This window comes from Pelodiscus sinensis, chromosome 2 (assembly GCF_052426305.1).
Source record: "Pelodiscus sinensis isolate ZL-2025 chromosome 2, ASM5242630v1, whole genome shotgun sequence".
NCBI lineage: Eukaryota > Metazoa > Chordata > Testudines > Trionychidae > Pelodiscus > Pelodiscus sinensis.
In genome coordinates, this window is record NC_143053.1 from 164,444,988 (window position 1) to 164,466,656 (window position 21,669).

The 21,669-nt window shown below is 39.6% G+C and overlaps 1 protein-coding gene across 1 annotated transcript in view; it reads right to left on the bottom strand.

Moving 5' to 3' along the window:
• The window catches only part of CNTNAP2 (contactin associated protein 2), a 1,659,707-nt gene that overhangs the window by 845,540 nt on the left and 792,498 nt on the right, over positions 1–21,669 (bottom strand). The window contains exon 8 of the mRNA XM_075921713.2: positions 19,995–20,259. Within this exon, the coding sequence (XP_075777828.2) occupies positions 19,995–20,259 (265 nt within the window). The remainder of the gene's footprint in view (positions 1–19,994; positions 20,260–21,669) is intronic.

Below are 21,669 nucleotides of genomic sequence, written 5' to 3' on the forward strand. Positions count from 1 at the left end.
CTTTTCACAGTCTGCATGGAACTTCACTATCTTGAATGAATCATCTGCAAATTTTGCCATGTCGCTATTTACCCCTTCTTTTAGATCATTTATGAGTAAGTTGAATAGGACCAGTCCCAGTTTATCAATTTGATCCAAAATCTCCTTCAATGCAACCTCAATCTGGGACAGTTCCTCAGATTTGTCCCCTAGAAAGAATAGCTCAGTTTTGGGAAACTCCCTACCTCCTCAGCTGTGAAGACCAGTGCTAAGTTTCTCCTCAATGGTGGTCTTATCCTTCGGTGCTCTTTTAGTATCTTGATGATCCAGTGGTCCCACCATTGTTCAGCAGTCTTCCTGGTTTTGATTTACTTAAAGAATTGTTATTAATTTTGAATCTTTGTCCAGCTGTTCTTCAAATTCTTTTTTTGTCCTCCTAACTATATTTTTATAGTTCATTTGATAGAGTTTCTGCACCTTTATATTTTCCCCACTAGGATTTATCTTCCTTTTTTTTTTTAAAGGCATGCTTTTATGTATCTCACTGCTTCTAGACACAGAGACACTTTTTTGGTTCTCTTATTGTATATATTTAATTTGGGATATACATTTAAGCTGAGCCTTTATTATAGTGTCTTTAAAAAGTTTCCATGAAGCTTGCAGGGTTTTCACTTGGGTCACAGTACCTTTTAATTCCTATTTAAGTAACTTCCTCATTTACATGAAGCCTTCTTTCTGAAATTAAATGCTACAGTGTTGGGCTGTTGTATTTTTCCACCACAGAGATGTTAAATTTAATTATATTATGATTCCTATTAACGAGCAGTTCAACTGCACTCACCTCTTGGACTAGATCTTGTGCTCCATTTGGGCCTAAATGAAGGATAAGCTATGTATTTTATAGTGCTGCTTCATAGCAAGCTAATTTAGATTCTTTACAAAATGCCTAAAGTTAATGAGGAAACTTTCCAGTATAGACAAAGACAATATATTTTGCTCTTCATCCAAAGGAGCTTGGCTGTTCTGTTTCACCTCAGTGCTTGTGTGCTGCTGCTTCAGCACATTGTAAAATGGAAAGAAGCAATGTGAAAAGATTCCTGAAGATTCTTTTGTGGTCCGAAATGAAGGCACAGCCAGCAACACACATAGAGGAAACATTTTCTTTTTCTTCCTAGAGTCTGTTTTTATACCAAAGACTAACAGCTTCTGCAGCCTATATTCAGAAAATGGATATAACACAACACACAGATGATGCCATTTCAAGGGGCATGGCATCCAAAGTTTACTTTCAACTCTATTACAAGTCACGTCAATAGAAAATGCCAAAATGTCAAAGGACATGCCAAAATTCTGCATGGCTACACTAATTTATAAAACAGCTGAGCTGAGTTAGTGGAAATAGGAGCTGCATTGCTCACACAAAAGTTGAATTTCATTCTTAGGGGTAGGTTCTGTTCTCTGTTACACAAATATACATCCAGATGTTGATAGTTATTCTGAATGTACTGAGGTGTAAATGATAGCAGAATCTCACCCCTAGTTTTTAAGTTTTATGCAACATAAAATATGTATGGATGCCTGACACCTTTTCCTTTCATTACGTACAAAAATGACTCTCTCTGCCTTTTAAAATAACACTTTAAAATCACAAGAAGCTGCCAAAAACCTGTCACAGATAGTAATCTATTTGCCTAGGTTCCTGAATAATAATGAAAGAGAAGAAACTGAGTGTCAGTTCGTAGCACATAAATTAATGCTTCATATTCACAATTAGGTCTTCTCAGTAAAAAAAATACATAATCCCATTTGATATTGGTACAGCTTTTATTCATTTTCATATGAACAACCAGTCAGTGATATGGTAGAATACATATTCAAGTATCAATAACAAATAGGATTAAAAGTTTGAAATTAAAGTAAGCTTCAAGGACATTTATACTGGGAAGGGTATTTCTGTTACGATTCCGAGTATAAGCCACATGCTGAAAGGGAAAATAAGGTCTTTTCTTCCCCTTTTTGGAGAAACGGGCCAAGCTAGCTCTGATGTTTCATTTATTACATGCTCATTTCAGCACTCTGCATTTCTGTACAGTATTTTAGGTTGCATTTTTGGGATTTGGGTACTGTTTTTGAAAGTGATATAAAATGATTTCCGCAAATGCAATTCAGGGTTAGCTATGCCTTTGACTTCTCTCTCCAGCTGCGTAGGTGCACCCCTTTTAAATTACAGATGCAGTGCCTGCAGTTCTCTCAAATTGCAATTCCACCATTCACCTTACTTTTAGAGTAGGGCTCCACACCTCTGTTTACCAACCATATTTCCTTAGCAGGGCTTGGTGCTGATCAGAGATTTTCCTTTGAGAGCTATTGAACAGTAGGTAAATAGGATGACACAGGACAATTTTTTCAAAACGAAATAGTTTTACACATTACAGTCTGCTTCTCTGCACACACTGACTCTACACTCTGTGTTTTAGGGCAATCTTAACTGTATCCATTTCAAAGTTCTTTTTTTCCTGCCCTAGATCTCTCAAATTGTGTCAAGACAAATTAAACATCCCACCAGGGCGGCAAATGATAGACCTTATATTTGGCTAATTGTACTGACAGATAAGCACCAGCAATTGAGTTAACTAAGCACGTTGTCTGCCTTCCTGCAGATTTAGTGAGCCAAAATTTAAAAAATTGAATTAATACAATATTCATAAAGATAGCACAGACCTCTCCCACATTCTTCAGAGTATAAATAAAAAGAGGGAGGATATTTTGACAGGCTCGTATCAGAAGTTGGTCATCACAGAATTATTGAATCATAAGACTGGAAGGGAATCCAAAAAGTCAACAGTTCCAGTCCCCTGCATGCATATGACCAATCACCATCTAGACCAATGGAGAACAACCTGTGACCCAAGGGTCACATGCAGCCTATCAGGATTATACGTGCGATCCACATTTTGTTTTCCACATTTTGTTTACTACAGCACATGTAGAGAGTTGCCAGATTCTGCTAGTTTTTCCCTCAGAGGGTTGGGTTTTTTTCTACTAGTATTACTAAAATGACCTGCATGTAAAGCCAGGGAACATGAAGTGACGTGTGTGCTGATTGCACTCAACATTGACTGTAAGAGCTGAACATCATAGTTCCTGCTAAGATGCATGCCTGCACAGACAAAATTCTTCCCCTGCCTACCTCCTCTGGAGAGCTGCGCAGCAAGCAGCTGCTTCAGCAGGGGAGGCTGGCTGAGAGGGTATGGTAAAGTAGCCACTGAGGGGAGGTCCCAGGACCTGCCACGGCTATGTGATGGGGGATAAGGGGAAAAGCCTGCTCTGGTGGCCAGTTCTGCCACGTGGCCTGCTGTCTGTTCTGGCAGCCGATGCTGGGAATGGGACATGCCACATGGCCGGGGGAAAGGAGGTTTCTGCTCTGGCAGCAGGGTGTATGTGTGTGTGTGTGTGTGTGTGTGTGTGTGTGTGTGAATAAATCATGTACCATGGTGGCACACATTCAAACCAGTGCATATGACCTCAATATTGGTGCACAAGCCAAAGCACAAGCCAAAACTCACTCCACTCATGGATGAAAAATCTTAGAGGTAACACTGCTAGACACTCCCTCTGCATCCAATCAAAGTGTTGCTACGGTTCAATCAGAACACCCCACAAATTCTAGGTAAGTAAGAACAATTAGCAAAACTACCCTAACCTGGGAGACCATCTTGGTTATGACAATTCTGCAGCCCACTGAGATGAAGGATGGCCACTTATGTGACCAACTCACTAGCCTAGGTTGCTCATTGCTGTGTCTACTTGTTAACGGGGAAGTAAAAAGCCACTGCATGAGTTGGGCCTAAATTCAAACTACGAAGCTTACATCTTGTTCCATAGGACTACAGGAAACTTCTACAACACAGTGAGCCGTGCTTCTGCTTCTGAAAGCCAACAGTGAATTGAAGATCTAGTGTAGTACACATTCTATCCTGTAGCAGCGTGCATATGTGATGAAAGATGCACACAGCTACAGGAGTCATCTTGTTCTAACCCTGTCAGAAAAATACATGCCCAAGTGAAAATCAGTGAAATAAGTAACCATTTACATTTAAGCAGGCAACTGCAGGGGAAATTTTGCCATACACTTCTTGTTTATGTTATGTTTTTTGTTTTAAAATCAGAAATGCAGAGTTAATGGTACTTCTAGGAGAACAACATAAATAATCAACCACACAGCTCTTAAAATGGAAAAGTCTGAGATTTATGCTATATGTCCAGTCTACAGCTCTGATCCCTAGCCAAATGCATATGATACAGATTGGGGTTAAAATATATTGAAAACTGAATTTGGTTATAACACTTTCCACATTTAGGACTGAATTTTGTCCCTTGCATCCTGGGCTGGAAGCAAGTGGAAGGAGCCTGGTTTGGCTCTGTGGGACGGGAGTACCCCTTGAGTCTCTACTGGGTAATCTAGAGGTAGTCAATTATTATTTTTTTGTCAAGGTCCAGATTTCTGGGTTATGGTACAGTAAAGATCCGGTCTCTAGATAAAAGAATAATAAATGGCAATAATGACTATAAATAAGTAAATATTTCAGTGTCTGTTGAAAAGAATCTGGTGGTCCAGATTTGACCTGCAGTCCATCTATTGATTACTCCACTGTAATCCCTTCTAGCTAAGGCACAATATGATGTTAAGGAACAGAAGTATCCCCAAATCTCCATGGATGCAAAGAGACTTTCTGTTATATTAACCATTTGAGGATGAGAAAATTCTGAACTAGGAATCGAATATAAGGGTTCTGATACGCAGTCTTCCAGCTACTGGAAAATATTTCCTTCACCCTCAATTACATGAAGGCGAAGTGAGTATTCAATGGAACCTTAGGATCACCACTGCCAGAATCTGTGTAACCTTAATCAATACAATTGCAGAAGCTCTCCTTTCTAGTGTATCCTAATGTTCTTTTCTTTACAGGCTACTTTAATGAGACAGCAATAATGTTGGTGGTGAAAAGTCATGTTAAACTTTCAAAAGATAGAAACGCCAACAACTATCACATTCTGACATGTTTTTTTAACTTCCTTTTAATGTGAGCCTTTTGTTCCACTAGATAACGTTAGTTTTAAATAAGCCTACCGCAGCTTGCCAAGTACAATCTCAAAAGAGCTGTCCCTCGATGCAAATATGCATGCTGACTAAATATAGTGAAAGAAGAAAGCCTCATGTGCTCTGGATAAAAGTAGCAGGACAGGCAGCTGTCTATCCTTCAGAACGTAGGATCCCATATTTCCCCTAGTGATTCCAAAGGCAAAAATTTCATTTACTTTGTTGAACAGATATTGGGCCCTGATCAAGAATGCAATAGCAATTCCCAAGCTAGGAAGTCATTTGAAGATGACATCTCTGGCAAGGAAAGCAACAAAAACTGACTGTGCTGCCCATCAAAATGATTTAATTGAAAAGTCATGGGTGATAAGGGTATATTTTTCAAAGAGTTGTGCCCAGTTTTATCCATATCAACTGCATGCATTCTAACAAACAGCTGTGAAGCTAAAATTCCTATCTAACTCTTTAATATTCTCAGGCTTTCATCACTGAAATTCACAGCATCTTGAAAAGGTCACTACTGTGTTATGACCCTGATACTACAGATGGAGAGACCGAAGCAGAGAGAAATAAAATGACTTGCCCAAAGTCACAGAATAAGTCAGGAAGAGTATCAACAACAGAACTCAGATTTCCTGATTGTCTGTATGAGACAAGGTGCAACACGGGTAATGGGAAGTTTTATTATTGGTAGTAGTTGTTACTATTAAAGGCTACTTTTTTCAGTTGTTCCACTACCACCTTATTTATATAATGCAGCGCCTCTGTACCTGGTAGACATCTTTACAATGAAAACCAATCTTCTGTAGAGCAAAAATTACAAAAACCTGAGTAAACCTCATCAGTGAAGAACCACCTAGTCCCTTCCAGAACTGGCTGGAAACCCCCTTGCACTGTGATGCCAAATCTGAGATGAGAACAATCTAAAAGAGCAAAGTTAATAAATGACGGTGAGTTACACATACCCGAACATTTTTTCTTCCTTTCCTGTGAATATAAATATACAAGATTTTATTTTCACAACTACCGTTGATGTTCACTACTTTGAAAGAGAATCATCCCAGATAAATGGGAAGGAAATGATTCAGCGATACTTATTCCCTTCTGATTCATTTCCTGCCTTCGTCCCCCTTTACAGCAAGGTGTTGCCCTTTGTGGACAAGGTCTCTTCATTCTCACCATGGTTAACCAACTGAGGAGATAGTATTAATTCCCACTAACTAGTTCTGTGCCTAATTCTTCAGATAACATGGGAGAAATATAATTATCTTGTTTAACCCAGAGTCAATATATGGAAAGGGCCAGACGGGATTGCTATCCCAATGACAGAAGGAATGTTCCCTTCCCCTTTTACACACACACATCTTCCATTTGACTCTTTATTTAACAATGAAAGCACAAACATTTCTTGAGATTCCCAAGTGAAATGCCACTAGGTATCACAGCTGGACCAGCGGTGCTTTAGATGTGTCACACAGCAACACTTTATTACCTCAAGGACTTTATCTTAACCTGGAGTTCTAAAATATAAATGAACTGCAACTGTGACAACTTGAGATTCAGCAGAGACAAAAGAAGGATGGAAATCTTCCCAGAAATATCTCATGGGAAGAAGGCAGATTTATCTAATGCAGATAAAGATGACAAAAAGATATTCATGTCCCAAGTTTTAATAAGTTCATGGTTGACGGGATGAACCACAGAGAAAGCCTTGAGCAGAAGCATGTATTCTGAATGAGATGTTAACGAAGATGAGCTGGGAAAGGAGCTCCAGGCAGAGGAATTAAATTTAATGGTGGAAGATTTTAAGCATAGTGGAAACTTCTCTGTTAAGATATTGAGGGCCAAAGGGACAATGGACCTTTGCAGGGATTTATGTTGTAGATTGTGTTAAAAATCCAAGAGCTCTTCATAGAGCCTGTTGTATTTAGATTGAATTGAGGGTGTTTGAACAGGAAAGGTCAAAGCTGTCTGTGAAAAGCCATAAAGTGAGAAGGTAAACATGCGATAAATCAGGGGATTATTTCAGAATCAGCCACCATGAAAACTTCGACTTTCCTCTGTAGGAACGGTAGTTATTTTGCTCACTGAGCCATGGGTATATGGTTTGTCATCAAGGAACAGAGGTAAGTGCTCTCTGAATTCTGCAGTAGTAGCATTTCTGTGTTTGACATTGCTTCCCCATGATAGGATTCATGGTCATTAGTGACAAACCCGGTCACCCACAACCACTAGTGCAGGTGAGATATGGGGCTTGGTTGACCAAAGCATACCAAAGCTTTGATATATTTCTGAAGTATAACTTAACTTAAAGGAGCTTGTTGGGCTGCAAAACTGGCCTAGAAATTTCAGTAGAACAGATTCTTAGGCAGCGTAAGAGGAAAAGGGGGAACATTTCTCTTTCTCAAAGGACCAAATTCTGCTTCCACTTATATGTGAGATAAATCTAGATTGACACCAGCAATTACAGAAGCATTATCCTCTAAGCAATCAAGAGCAGAATTTGGTCAAAGGGGGGAAAAAGAGAAAAAACCTTTTAAAATTTGTAGAAAAAATAAATCTCAAGACAGTTTAGCCTTCACAGTCTTTCCTATTACTAATGTGTATGTTGACAGATATCTAATAGGCATTTGGCTAGATATATAGAGGCGCTCTAGATAATTCACATTAGCATTTTCAGTAGGGTATTCACTGACACTCTGTCATTTGTATTGTTCTTTTTCACTGAGTCAGATTCACTTTCTACATATCCCAGGTTTTTTTTTGGAGTAACAGACTTAGCTCCTGATTTACGCGGCTGTAGAAAAAAAAGCAGAATCAGGTTCAATGAGTTTGCATGTCAGCTGCTTCTGCTTTCCATATTTGGAGCTCTGTCCCCTTCCCTTCTCTTAGCTCCACAGTGCTTATTGTAAATGTTTAGAATCAACTTTTTTTTCCTGTATTACCCACAATCCTATTTGTCCCATGGGCTTTAAGTTTTTATCCTCCAAAAGGATTAAAGAGAAACCTGCCTGGACAGACTGTCAGTAAAGTCACAATCTAACTAAAGAAATGAAATATCTCAGCCTCCTCTCTTCAATTCCTTTTACTTTTTTCACATTGGGAACAAATTCATAAACAATATATACAACCGGTTTGCTGGTAAATATTGTGAAGGATAGAATACTGTTCAGTCTGTTAAATGGTAGCACTGAGTCTCTGTGAAATGAAATATGATGTAAAGTCACAGTCCAATGAAGTTTGCCATGAGCTACAATCTATTCACCCAAATTCTTTTTATCACATGCTTGTGAACCTCTCACAGTCGGCTTATTTATGGATTAGAAAGATTCAAATTCAATGCCAGAAAAATCCCTAAAGTAACATGCCTAACATCTAGCTAGCATTGAACAAGATGATGTAAATTGTTGTAGCTCAAATCTATGCCCTTTTTCTGAGTGAGACTGGAACTAAATGAGGCAGTTTAATAAGTTGTTGGTCAAACTCTGTCTTCTACAAATAGTTTGCAATGTCTTAATATTTGGCATTCCTGATTTGTGTTACCTAAGCTTTTATCCACTGGTTCTAAAGACAGACAAACCTGAAGGCTTTTGAGTCATGAATGGATTAGGTATCATTCCCAAACTATTGATAATCAATTACTAGTATTATTGAGAAAAATCAAAGAGTCAAGTTGAAAAGGAAAATAAAATTTTATCTGATGAAAGAATAAGTATCAGGTGGGAGAAAATCTGGCCATCTTTACTGACGGGTGATCTTTATATTCTCCAGGGTTTGAAGTCAGCCTACAACATGAAAACAAGGCTGAGTTCCTACACTATTAATAAAACTCAGGGATTTAAGTTCTGATTATTTTAGGCTGATGTCAACCTGAAAAAGATGCCCCTGTTGTAGCTGTTTCAAACACTGAAGCTTCCAAAAACTGAGTATTAACATTCTGTTCTCTGAATCCAAATGGATCCTCTTTAAAAATTCCCCTGCATCTCTCTCTGCTTCTGTTTCCTCATCCATAAATTGGAGTATCTAATGTGGGTTCTGATGATCATACCCCATCACACCTGTGAGCAATATCAGAGCTTCAAAGGAAGAAACCTGGTTCAGTTGATGGCAAACAGGAGACCACAGCAGACTATCAGGCTTCAGCTCCTCTAGAGAAGGCCAGTTCCTCACACAGCTGTTGCTCAATGACCACTCACTGAAGGAAGGAAAGAAGGACCTGATGCTGATTCATCTTGAGAGAGGACTATTCTTCACTGTTATTTGTGAACTTCAGTCTAAAACCTGTTGTAATAATCTGAGCCTATTTTGGTTATGAAACCAATTGTCAAAAAGTGGAATGAAGTTTGTGAAAACATTAGCTGTTGTCAGTGATGGGAAAGGGTAACACTGTGATATAAGGTTCTTTATAAAAAAATTAGTAAAAGTGAAAAGCAGACTGTGTTTGTTTAAACAAAAAGGCCATCCTGGTACAACTCAAGGACTGTGTAAGATCATATCTGGTAAACAAGAAAAGTGTGGAACTAGAAGTTAATGCACTAAACCTGGATTGTCAGAAGGTAAAGGTATGGCAGATTGTGAACAAAATAATAAGAGGCCGGATTATTCCATTCATTACCCATTTTTAAAGGCCTCAAAAGAAGATTTGCAAATGAACTGGAAGAATTTCTTGGGGAGAGGGAAGACTGTCCAGGCTCTGTCCCACCCCAAGGATTTTGTCCTACAAAACAGATCCCAAAGGTCCCGACATCATTGTGAAGTTGAGACTTCAGCAGACCTTCAGTAATGTCTAGTCATTACTGTGACATTGGAGCTCAAACCAAGGATACCTCAGCTGAACACTGGTTTACTTTTGTGTTAATATTGTTAACATAGATGCTAAACTTACAAGAACGTGTTTAGCATTTAGACTTTTATGAAATTCTTGTAGTATGCTTCAAGTTTTTAACTCACTTATCTGTACCCCATTTTATAAGGTAACATTAAAGGTTAGCAGTATAATCTCTGGGATTGTGTACATCATTAAATAGGAAACAAATATTAATTAATGGAAAATGTTGGCTTCCTACAGAAAGTGTGAGGTCCTGTATGCCAAGAAGGCCCTTTTTTAACCATATCCACCACTATGAAACAACCAAGAACAAGAGCTTTAATTGCATGTCCCTGTTGTGTGTATGTGTCCCCTTGTGAACATGAACTTATCTTAGCATCTTGAAGTCTGGGAGGAAAGGAATAAAAATCCCTATAAAGTAGAAATTATTTCTATGTGGCTTGGATGTTGGGACGGCAAGTTTTCTAAGCATAAGCAAGGAATCGCTTGCTGTTGAGTCTTGGTTAGCCCTAAAGAACACGGTCACATTGCACATTAGAGCAACAGCTTTCCCCAGTTGGAGCCTAAGACTGTAAATCACGTATGTGCATATTTTCCTGCTTTTACCTTTATAATAACTCATTTATTTTTCTTAGTTAATGAATCTTTAGTTATAGGATTGGCTACAAGCATTATCGTTGGCATAAGATCTAAAGTGCAATTAACATGGGGTAAATGATTGGTCCTGTGTGACTGGGAGTAATCTGGATGTTGTTGCAATTGATACTGTCGGGGCCATCACAAAGGCAAGCAAGCCTGAGGGTGACTCTATGGGTAAGCTGTTATGGTATCTGAGGAGTTTACCCTTATTACTTGAATACTGACATCTAAGGGTGCACCCATACTGAAGGATTTCACTCGAAATAAGCTATGCAAATTGAGCTACGTCAATTGCGTATCTTATTTCAAAATAGGGAGCGTCTACACAGCACTTATTTCGAAATAGAGCGCTCTTCCTCCAACTTCCCTTATTCCTCATACAATAAGGTTTACAAGTGTATGAGTAAGAAGTCCTCCAGGATGACAGTATTTTGACACTATTTCGAAATAACTGCCTGTTGATTAGACGTGGACTAAGTTATTTTGGAATAGTGTATCAGTGCAGACGTACCCTATGTGTAGAACTCTCAGCCAATTTGGACTGTAATCCTCAAAAAGTGTTTGGTTTTGTTTATTTTGCTTTGTCATGGGCAGTGTGTGAGATTTGGCCAGAGGTCTGAGTCACTAAAGACCCACCAGATGAGTGCAGCAGCTGACGAAGCACTGTGAGCAGAGAAAGCAAGGAAAAAACACTGAAGACACACATGCTTTCAGTAAAAGGGTGTTTGTAAGTGGTGCATGCCACCACATTTCAATACATAAAAGAAAAAAGTTAAGGCAAGTTATACTGAAGTTTAAATTGAAAATAAGTAATTATGCAAAACAAACTTAACCAAAACCCAGCAAAGTCCCTTTTTAAGATGCTATATCAGTTAGAGCAGGGGTGGGGAAACTTGTTTAGGTCAGGAGATGCACACAAGAGAATAAAAAAAAAACCCAACCCACCACCACAAACCTGCCTGCATCACTCCCCCCCCCCCCCCACACACACACCTTTTCATTTCACTCTACAATTACTAGCTTAAAGGAAGAAAACAATGAGTAGGCCTCTGGCTAATGAAAACATATAGAATCATAAACTTTCATGGGTAAAACTCACTTCATCAGAGAAACTGAAGTGGAAATAACAAAAATCATGAGGTACCATGGGGTAGTATTGGGAAGGGCGAGCTGGAGCACCAGTGCAGGCTACACAATGTTGGTAGGAGTCCCAAACCTCAGTTGCCAGATCTAGGCAACCAGGGGGCCACATCTGGCTCCCAGGCCTTAGGCTCCCCATCCCTGAATTAGAGTCTGTTATTTAGTTGGATAACACTCAGTGGGGAGGAAAGGGTGCACTTTGTGGTTCAGTTCTGAGATGTGAAGAAAGGTTACTTTTCCTGCTTTTACCAGGCAGATCTAAAGGAGCGAAGAGATGGGGGTTGTGAAGGTGGAGAAATATGGCTTGTGACGATGTTCTCTGATAAGGCTAGTAATGAATGTTCTGGGTCGGCAGGTCATCAATGACAACAAGTATTCTGGTTCATTTATCAGTCAGGGGCATCCTCTGGTTTGCCTTGTGTCTCTCAGGCTGAGCAGAGCAGGGTGAGCTGCCTTCTTTAATTATGTGGTACTGCTGATCTCAGGCCAGGTCTGACAGACAAATGAGTGAGAACCGAAGATACTAATGGTGGATCACAAAGGAAGACACAAGGGAAGGGGAGACAAAACAGGATCTCACGTGGCCACGGCTGGTGTCCACTGGTGTGGCACTAATTGTTAAATTGTCTGGAGCAGCTCAAGAGCATGAGTACAGGACAGACTGAAGAACGGGGCTTCTGTTATGTCCTACTGCCCTCCCCCAGACTCAGTCCTTTAACAGTTCAACAAGGCTCATCACTGTACTTCTCCACTGGCAATGTCTCTGTGTCTGACCAACAGAGCTTACTTCAGTACCCTAATGATCGGCTTGTGCATGAAGGTTCCTGTTTTGGGATAGAGAAGCACCCAAGGACTTACTCCCTGGAGTAAGACTCTTTGCATGTCTTTTTGCTCTTGAGATGCAACAATATCAGTTCAACCACTTCCCTGGGCCAATCGAAACTCTTGTTTCTTGTTGTGTTTGACATGCAACTAACAATTGCATGTCTCTGAGCACCAAACTCATTTAAAACTGTAATGTTGGACAGCTTCAATCTCATGTTAAGCTGTTATTCTTTGGACCTATAAATTCCCTTTAAATTAATACAGCAAGCCAGAGTCCGGCAAATGCTCTCTGAAGGAAGGGAGCCTCAACCCAGCTTTGGGACAATTCCTTGGTGTTAATTCTCCTTTTTGTTCAGTTAATTGACAACCCAGAAAGAACTGAGATCTGAGCCTCTTAGGATTGGAACTGAATGGAACAGTGCAAAGCCAGGACCAGAGTGCCCAGAACCTAAGGGGTGCATGTGAAAAGATCTTTGGTTAATCTGTAATTCATATTTAGTATCACTTTTATTACTAGAAATTGAAGTTTGAAGTAGCAGAAATTAACATTAAAAGGGGGGGGCGGGGTTGAAATTAACCTCACTTACACTGATAACTCTCTAACAAGAAGCATAGATACTTTTTTCTGACATGCTTACCACTTTTCCATCTAGGAAAATGTGAACACTAGAAATATAGTTCATGCTGTTGCTTTTTTATGTTTATTTTGTCATTAATGTGTTTTCTTTTTGCTGCTTAAGATGAACAGAAGGAAATTTAGACCACATCCTCAAGTACAGTAGACTTCCGATAATCCAGAACCTACGGAACCTAGGTGGTGCCGGATTATCAAATATGCCAGACTATCAGGAGGTACTATAAGATGGTTATATATATACTGTATACATTATATACTGTATATAAAGTGTTCTTAACCCTTTTTATTGTACATACTGTATACAGTATACTGTAATGTTTTAGTTTTTTTAAGCCTTTTTTACCCTTTTTGCTCAGTTCAGCTGCTGCCGCTGTTACCTTGTGACTCATTTTTTGCCGAAGCTCACTCACTAGGCTCTTGCCATTTTGATGCCGGACTATCAGGAGTGCCAGACTATTGGATGCCGGACTATTGGAGTTTTACTGTACAGGCAGTCCCCGGGTTACGTACAAGATAGGGACTGTAGCTTTGTTCTTAAGTTGAATCTGTATGTAAGTCGGAACTGGTGTCCAGATTCAGACACTGCTGAAACTGACTGCCAGTTCTGACTTACATACAAAAGCAACTTAAGAACCCCAGGCGTCCCCAAGTCAGCTGCTGCTGAAACTGATCAGCAGCTGATTCCAGGAAGCCCGGGGCAGAGCAACTCTGCCTGGGGCTTCCTGTAGTCAGCGCTTGTCAGTTTCAGCAGAAGCTGACTTGGGGACGCCTGGGGCAGAGCAGCTGGGGTGCTGCTGGGTTGCTCCAGTAGCGCCGCTCCTCGGTGCTACTGGACCAACCCAGCAGCACCCCATCTGCTCTGCCCCAGGCGTCCTGATTCAGCCGCTGCTGAAACTGACCAGCAGCGTCTGAATCAGGACCTGGGGCAGAGCAGCTGGGGTGCTGCCGGGTTGGTCCAGTAGTGCCCAGAGCAGGTGCTTCAGGACCAATCGGCAGCGCCCCAGCTGCTCTGCCCCAGAGTCCAAAACAAAAGCCTGGTCTGCTGGGGGGGGGGGGGGTGCACACTAGCTGTGCCCCCCCCCAGCAGACCAGGGATACGGGGAGCAGAGCCGCAGCGGCAGCGGGGTGCCGCGCCTCTGAGGCTTTGCTCTGGCAAAGCCTCAGAGGCGAGGGACCCCGCCGCGGCTGCCGCTTCAGTCCCAGTGCCTGTGGTCTGCTGGGGACCGTCCCCAGCAGACCACAGGCACCCAGACTGAAGCGGCAGCAGCGGCGGTTCCCCGCGCCTCTGAGGCTTTGCTCTGGCAAAGCCTCAGAAGCGCGGGAACCCGCCCGGTGCCCCTGGTCTGCTGGAGACGGTCTCCAGCAGACCAGGTGCACCGGAGTAGCTTACGAACGGGGCTTTCTCGCCCCGACCTCCGGGGTGAGAAAGCCCCGTTCGTAAGAGCGGATCCGACATAAGTCGGATCCGCGTAAGTCGGGGACTGCCTGTAGTTGTAACTAGCTGCACCTTTGGCAGCAATTGAAGGAAAGGGCAGTTCGGGGGGGGGGGGGAACCCCTTCAAATTTGAGGTGAAGGACTTCCATGACAAAATCATTCCATATATTAAACTTTCAACTCTGTTTTTCAGCTAGCTTATATACTACATTTCCTGCTAATCAATACCCTAATTCAGGAATGTACCATTCCTATTCAGCAAAGGACTTATGTATGCACTTCATTTTCATATGAGACTAAGCACATATGTAAAGTTAAGTGTGTGCTCAAATGCTTTCTTAAACTGGGACCCAAGTGACAAATATTCCTTAATAAAGTTGTTTTAATAATATGTATCTTTTACTTTTGAATGTTGATGATTTTTTTACATTTGAGTTTTTATAAGGACTGTCTTATTACTTTTGATGTAATTTAAAATTGTTATTGCCCTCAAACTACCTTTCAAGTTAGTGTCAGAATTGCAGCTGAAGGTCACAATATTATTTCCGGACATCTTCTCCCAGCCAATCCTGCTCATCCCTTGCCTTCTCATGTCTTTTCTACTTCTGACACAGTCCGTCTCACTCATTATAGCTGTCCAACTGTGCTGGGCACATTGTTTTGAATGAAAGTGCATTCAAGTAGCTTCCTTTCCAAACAGTGAAAGGGGAAAAAATGCTGAACATGCCTCAGAAGGTTGGAATCTGGTCAAGAGAATCAAAGTTCCACAAGATTTTAATATATGCAAAACTCCCTCAAAATATAATATTTATTACTGAGATCTGAAAATGCCAAATTACATTTTCCCAAAGTGTGCCCTTATATTTGAAAATGGATTTCCCATAACCCCTTTGTATTTGCTTTCTGTAAATACATGAGAAATCAAGTGACTCTAATGAAAAATAAATTTTAAGCTGAGGAAAGAAAGTTCATGATTGCCCCCTATTTCCTCAGGGAAGAAGTAAAGGCAATTGATCAGCAGTATAGTTAGGATTTAAATTAAACAGCCTTACTACTCTATAGTATTCTGGGTGAATATAGCACTGCAGCCTTATATAAAATTATAATAGGAGTAGCAGAATTGCCATTAAAGACAAACAATAAACCTCCTTTAGAGCCCTCAGATTAACAGCAGTGCTCTCTTTTCTTACCACAGTCAATTGATTCTTCTTGATGATTACTTGATTCTGTTGCCTCACAACTTTGCACTTGTACCTGTCTTTTACAATGGCCTTTAAACCATTCATCTCACTGACATCAATAGGCAGAAATAAATTGAGTTATAGGTGCAATGAGGGATGCTACAAATGCAAATGACTCAGCAAATGTTCCATAAAATACCACAAAAATATGTAAAATAAGAGATGTCTGTCTGTAGGTAGACAACATATTCAATCTAATTAAATACGAAAATTCTGCCAAGATGACAACAAAAACTCCAACTGTTATATCATCAGAATTTTACCAGACATCACAAGGTACTAATCAACAGAGACACAGTAGTTTAATAAGAGAATATGGAGTATCAAGAATCTCTTATCAGTATCTGTTAAAAGGATGGGAATTTAATTAGCAAATCATCAGTTTGGATAGCAAACTAAAGTAGTCTCCTTATCCAAACTTTACACATGCTCATTTAGGACTCATCAATGCAGAACTGGCAGACCCTGAGGGACATTGGAGTATTTGAAGGATTGCTCTAACTTATGCCACTACTATAAGGACATTAAAGGATCTTCTGCAGTGGAAAAGAGGCAAAACAGAAACCTGCTGCACTCCCACATGCCAACACCAGGACAGAATGTGTCCAGTGCAGGACACTCTTCCGTCAGCCTTATTCTAGTGGAAGTCGCCTTACACAAACAGAATGCTACCCAACTACAACCAGCAATTATAGACTACAACTAAGAATTTGGTCCAAAGAAAGAAAACATGGAAATGGCCCTGATAGCTCAGAGCAGAGGAACACCGTACTTGAATGTCCTAGAGCAGTGTTTCTCAACCTTTTTTTATAAAGTACCCCTTTAAAAACATTATAAACACTCCCAATACCTACAGTTTTCAGACACACACATTTCTTCTTCTACTATTGCAACACATTTGGTTAAACAACTTAATCGTAGCCAGGCAGGTGATGAAATGTTTGGGTGTAAAAGGTACAAAAATAATAAAGCACATAAAACTTAAAACAAAAATTCATTTTTCTCCAAATTTCAGTTGTGTTGACGTATCCCCCAGACTTCTCTCGAGTACCCCTAAGGGTACTCGTAACACTTGTTGAGAAACACTGTCCTAGAATAAATAACTGCAGAATTTACTCAGAATGGCAGGTGTAAATAACAGTGACTAAGATATGCAGACTACCACTGATCATCTCCGTATCTTAGGGTGCCTGGGGTGCCCAAGTTAATGTGCTGCCATGTAAACATGCTAATTCTATATGCAGGCAAATAGATAACTGACAAGCTACTGAGTCCCAAATCACATGCAGTTTTACACCTGATTTTAAAAAAATCAGAATATAGATTGTAAAAACTTGATAGCATCCTGAAGGACTAAGGGTCCAGAAACTTTGATAACAAAACCATAATAAAAGTTCTGTGCCCATACCATCTGGTCCCATACAGGGTACCCACTGGTGCATATTTTGTAGAAGTTGAAGTCTGTTTATGCAAGGAGATCAGCAAAAAGGACATTTTAAACAGAAATCTAAATTAGATTAGCAATATTCTGAACAAGGACATTCTACTCCACAAGACAGCTATAAAAAAAAGCCCTCCGAGAACACTTCTATTCCTATACCTTTACCCTGTCTGGAGTAATGCATAGTTCAGCCTCATATTCACACAATTCATACACACAGATTCTCACATGACAATAAGCAAGTAAAATGAAACAATAGACAAGTAGGATGACTATCCAGACACAAAGGTGGGTAAAGGCCAATATGTACTATCAAGTGTTTTGTTATTATTAAGCATCATAAGACATCCATAATCATAATATACAGCACCACTGGAAGTAAGGATCAAGAATAGTAAACAGTCATAAAATGCAATGGCTGTATGTTATTCTTGGACTATTGATTAAACCATCCAGATAGATTGGAAGGGTTTATTTCAGAAGAAGTCATGTTTTTGATGTTGGATTACAGCTGTGTAAAATCCAGTTGCTTTTATTGGCAGAGGTTTGTGCAGCAAAAAAAAAAAAAAAAAAAAAAAAAAAAAAATGGAATCATATGAAGAGAAATCAATTTCTGAAAATGCTAGATACTGTTTCATATGGTTTTACCCTAAGTCAAGCTTCAGGCAAAATTGATGGCAACCTGGTGAAATTTTAAGGATTCAAACATTATTTCACGGAACAGCTTGTGAAATCTACTTCTAGAGCAAACAGATGACTATTCAAAATGCAGGGCAAAAGTATTCTGACAGCCCCCAGGGAATCAGGGAGAAGCTGTCTTTAAACCAGACTTTGGGGCAACTGTAGCAAGGGAGCAAGCAGGTGGAGCAATAAGGCACTTCTTATTGTTAATTGGTGCCAGAACATGAACCAGAAAGTTCCTTCTCCATTCACTGCACTACATCCAGAGCACTACTGACTCTGATCATTTAACACTATTATATTTAGTTTGACCTCTAAACAGGTAACACCCTTCTCTAATTATGTAATTTGTAGCAAAAAATTTTACTCGACTCTATTTTATGACTTAGTGAGCTGAAAAGAACTCGCAAAAATATTTCCATAGATCAAATAAAATGTGGGTGTCCTGATATATCCACATGAGCAATACTTTCATTTACAAATACAATACATTTATAAATACAACATGTGATTCATCCACATGAAGAAATACTTTCATTTTAAAAATACAATACATTTTCCCTATTTTTTACACTTCCTCAGAGCTCCCTTTTTAAATTATTAATTATGTACAGCATGACTATTCAGATAGCACATTGTGTCTTGGTTAATTGGAACTTCAGACAGGTAAACCATGAAAAGTGGCTGTTTCCTCCCTGTTCCATCATGCTAACCTGCTACTTTTGATAGCACAGAAATATTGGTGTCCCTTTCCCCTCAAACTGCAAATGTACATCTATGAAATTCTCAGAGCATTACTAGCTATATGTGATATCTGACTTATGCCTGATCATGTTCTAGAAACTGACATATGGGTCATTTGAGTTTGAAAGAAACCTTGGCTATCTTAGCTCTCCAGGGCAAAGATCAGGTACATTGCTGGGCACATCGTTAATGGGAAAATGCATCACATTAGAAAATGTGTTGACTAACATAGCTTAACTAAAACAGCCCACAACACTACCTTTAGCATGTACAAAGACAGACATGTTTAGAAGTATATTATCTGGTTAGAGTTAACCATTGGATCCCTGCTTTTCAAATTTAGCCCTTTTTATCCACGCAAAGGGTACGTCTAGACTACCACGTTTTGTCGACGGAAGTTTTGTCGACAGATACTGTCGACAAAACTTCCGTCGACAAAGAGCGTCCAGACACATGGAGTTCTGTCGACAAAGCAAGCCGCTTTGTCGACAGAACTCCGTAGTCTGGACGCAGTGTTACAGGCAATAACACCTTCTGTCGACAGAACTCTGTCGACAGAAGGTGTTTTGCCTCGTAAAATGAGGTATACCAGCGTCGACAAAACCGCAGAGTTCTGTCGACGTTATGTCGACAGAACTCCACAGTAGTGTAGACGCTGGTATTGTTTTGTCAACAAAAGTCCACTTTTGTCAACAAAACTAGGTAGTCTAGACACACACTAAGTTAAAAATTATGTCTATTACCATATTAGTTCAAATAAGTTAGTTTTTGCAGTATAAACATACCCATTGATGGACTTAGGACCCATTAGGAGGCAGAGGGATGAATGAGCATGAGAGTTTCCCATCTCCATACTGAGAGATCGGATGCGATAGCAGTCACTGAAATGGCTATGCTGTCTGCCCTTTGGAAAGGAGGAAAAAATGCTGCTTTGCTAATGGAGCAAAGAATAAAAAGATAGAAAACCCAATAGCCAATAAAAAGGAAAGATATAGCATAACCATACCCTAATGCTTGAGGAATGTCCTAAAGTATAATAATAAATGATTGCATAGCACAACTAGTCAAAACAAAACGAGACAGAAGACACTAAAAATTAGGTGAGAAAAAATGATAAAAGAAAATACCATTTTCATATGGTCCACCTCTCATTCAAAGCAAAAAATAAAGTATTTTATTAATCTACAATAAAAATGTTGTTACATTTGGGACTTAAATCCAAAGGACAAAACTCTTTCTTTTTGAACTCACTGTGGTTGTTCTGATACTTTAAATAAACCCCAAACACTGAAAAGCTGCTTACCTGATGAGACGTCTATTCGGTTCTTCTTCACTTGGGTGACATTGATGTGGACATTGACTTTGCCTTCAGCCAGGTTAATCTCGACATTACCCAGTCCATCAGCAAAGTTGCTGAAAAGGAGAAGTCCATTGGGGTTCCAGGTCCGAAACTGGAAACTGACTGAAAGCATATCCTGATTCAGGCGACCAAGCACTTCCAGGTAACTGGTAGCATTGAAAAAGACAGGCACTGTATGCGGTTCCACACAAGAAAAACTTAAGTTTCCCTAAAACAAAAACAAAAAGCAAAAGAAACCAAACTGTATTACAATGATAAAACTCCTCTGCAGCCACAAATGTTGCTAACAATGTGTGGTTTCTGAGTATGAGCTTCATTCTATTTGTGAAGTTCATATGTTAAGACTTTTGCATGTCAAATTGCATGGGAGGCAAGTTATGATTATTAGGTGACCACATATATTTAGATATAAAGATCACTGTCCAGGGATAAATTATGTACAACGACCTAGCTGTGCAAGTCTTTGTGTGTCATTTCTAACTCCCAGAGGGTAAAAAATGATTTTTTTAAGAAAAATAAATCCTAAAATATTCTCTTTTTCATAGCAGACAGCCACCATTCATAGGAGAAGCATGATTCCCTTCACATACATATGTCTTACGTGGTAGTACATAGTGTTTCCATGCAGATATTAATTTAAAAGTAAGCAGCTTCTATGGCATTATATTATTCAAACTGGAACAATATAGTTTTATAGATGCATGGCCAGGTATCTTTCCTCTAGAGGGCACTATAATCAGCAACTTTACTATTTATCTAATATCAGCATAGAAATCCTAAATATGTATTACATCCTTACTCTAAGAAAATAAGTTTTTATTCTGAATGTGTTAAAGATGTGTGTCTCTCTTTATTGTTACAGTGTTCTTTTAATATACACCTGGAATGTATAATATATCACGCAAGATTATATACAAGAGTTTAGCGACTTCACTATTTTCAAAGAGTTATTGAAACTTTTAATTCACAACATGAAAAACATGATAATAACCTAACTGAGAAAGGACAAGAACCATTTTCACATCTTTACTCTAAGTCCCACTGGGCTTACCTTTAGTTTTCCACCTAAAGGCTTTAATTGACTGAAAATGTACGCAACTTAGTTCACCCACTAGCTTGAACATCCCCAAATATTTGTTACAGACTCCACTCGGTTGAGTCCTAGACTAAATCACAAATTTTGCATCCCAAAACAAAAATTCAGCAAGTATGCAGATTCGCCTTTGTGAACATGTTTATTACTTTGACTGCCAATGAACTGGAAGTAACTACTCCTTTGTAGACAAGTCAGTACTGCATAGACACAGAGCACCAAAGATTTTCTGAAGAGATGGAATTTAATATTGACATACCAGGTACACAGGGTGGGTATTCTAAGTGCTTTGCCATAGTAACTATTGAGCTAAACAGCAGTCCAAGGCCCGTGTTGTTATGCATTTAAGAGTTCATGCTGCTTTATTACTGTAAAGAACTGATATTTTTGCAGGACAAAAATGCTTCAGCTTTCACGACTGACTGACATTCTGTCTTGAACCTTTAAATCTTTCTTGCCTCTAATGCATGGGAGAGCTGCATATGTAACTCCCACTGTTGCTAATGGGAGTGAATGCATGCAAAT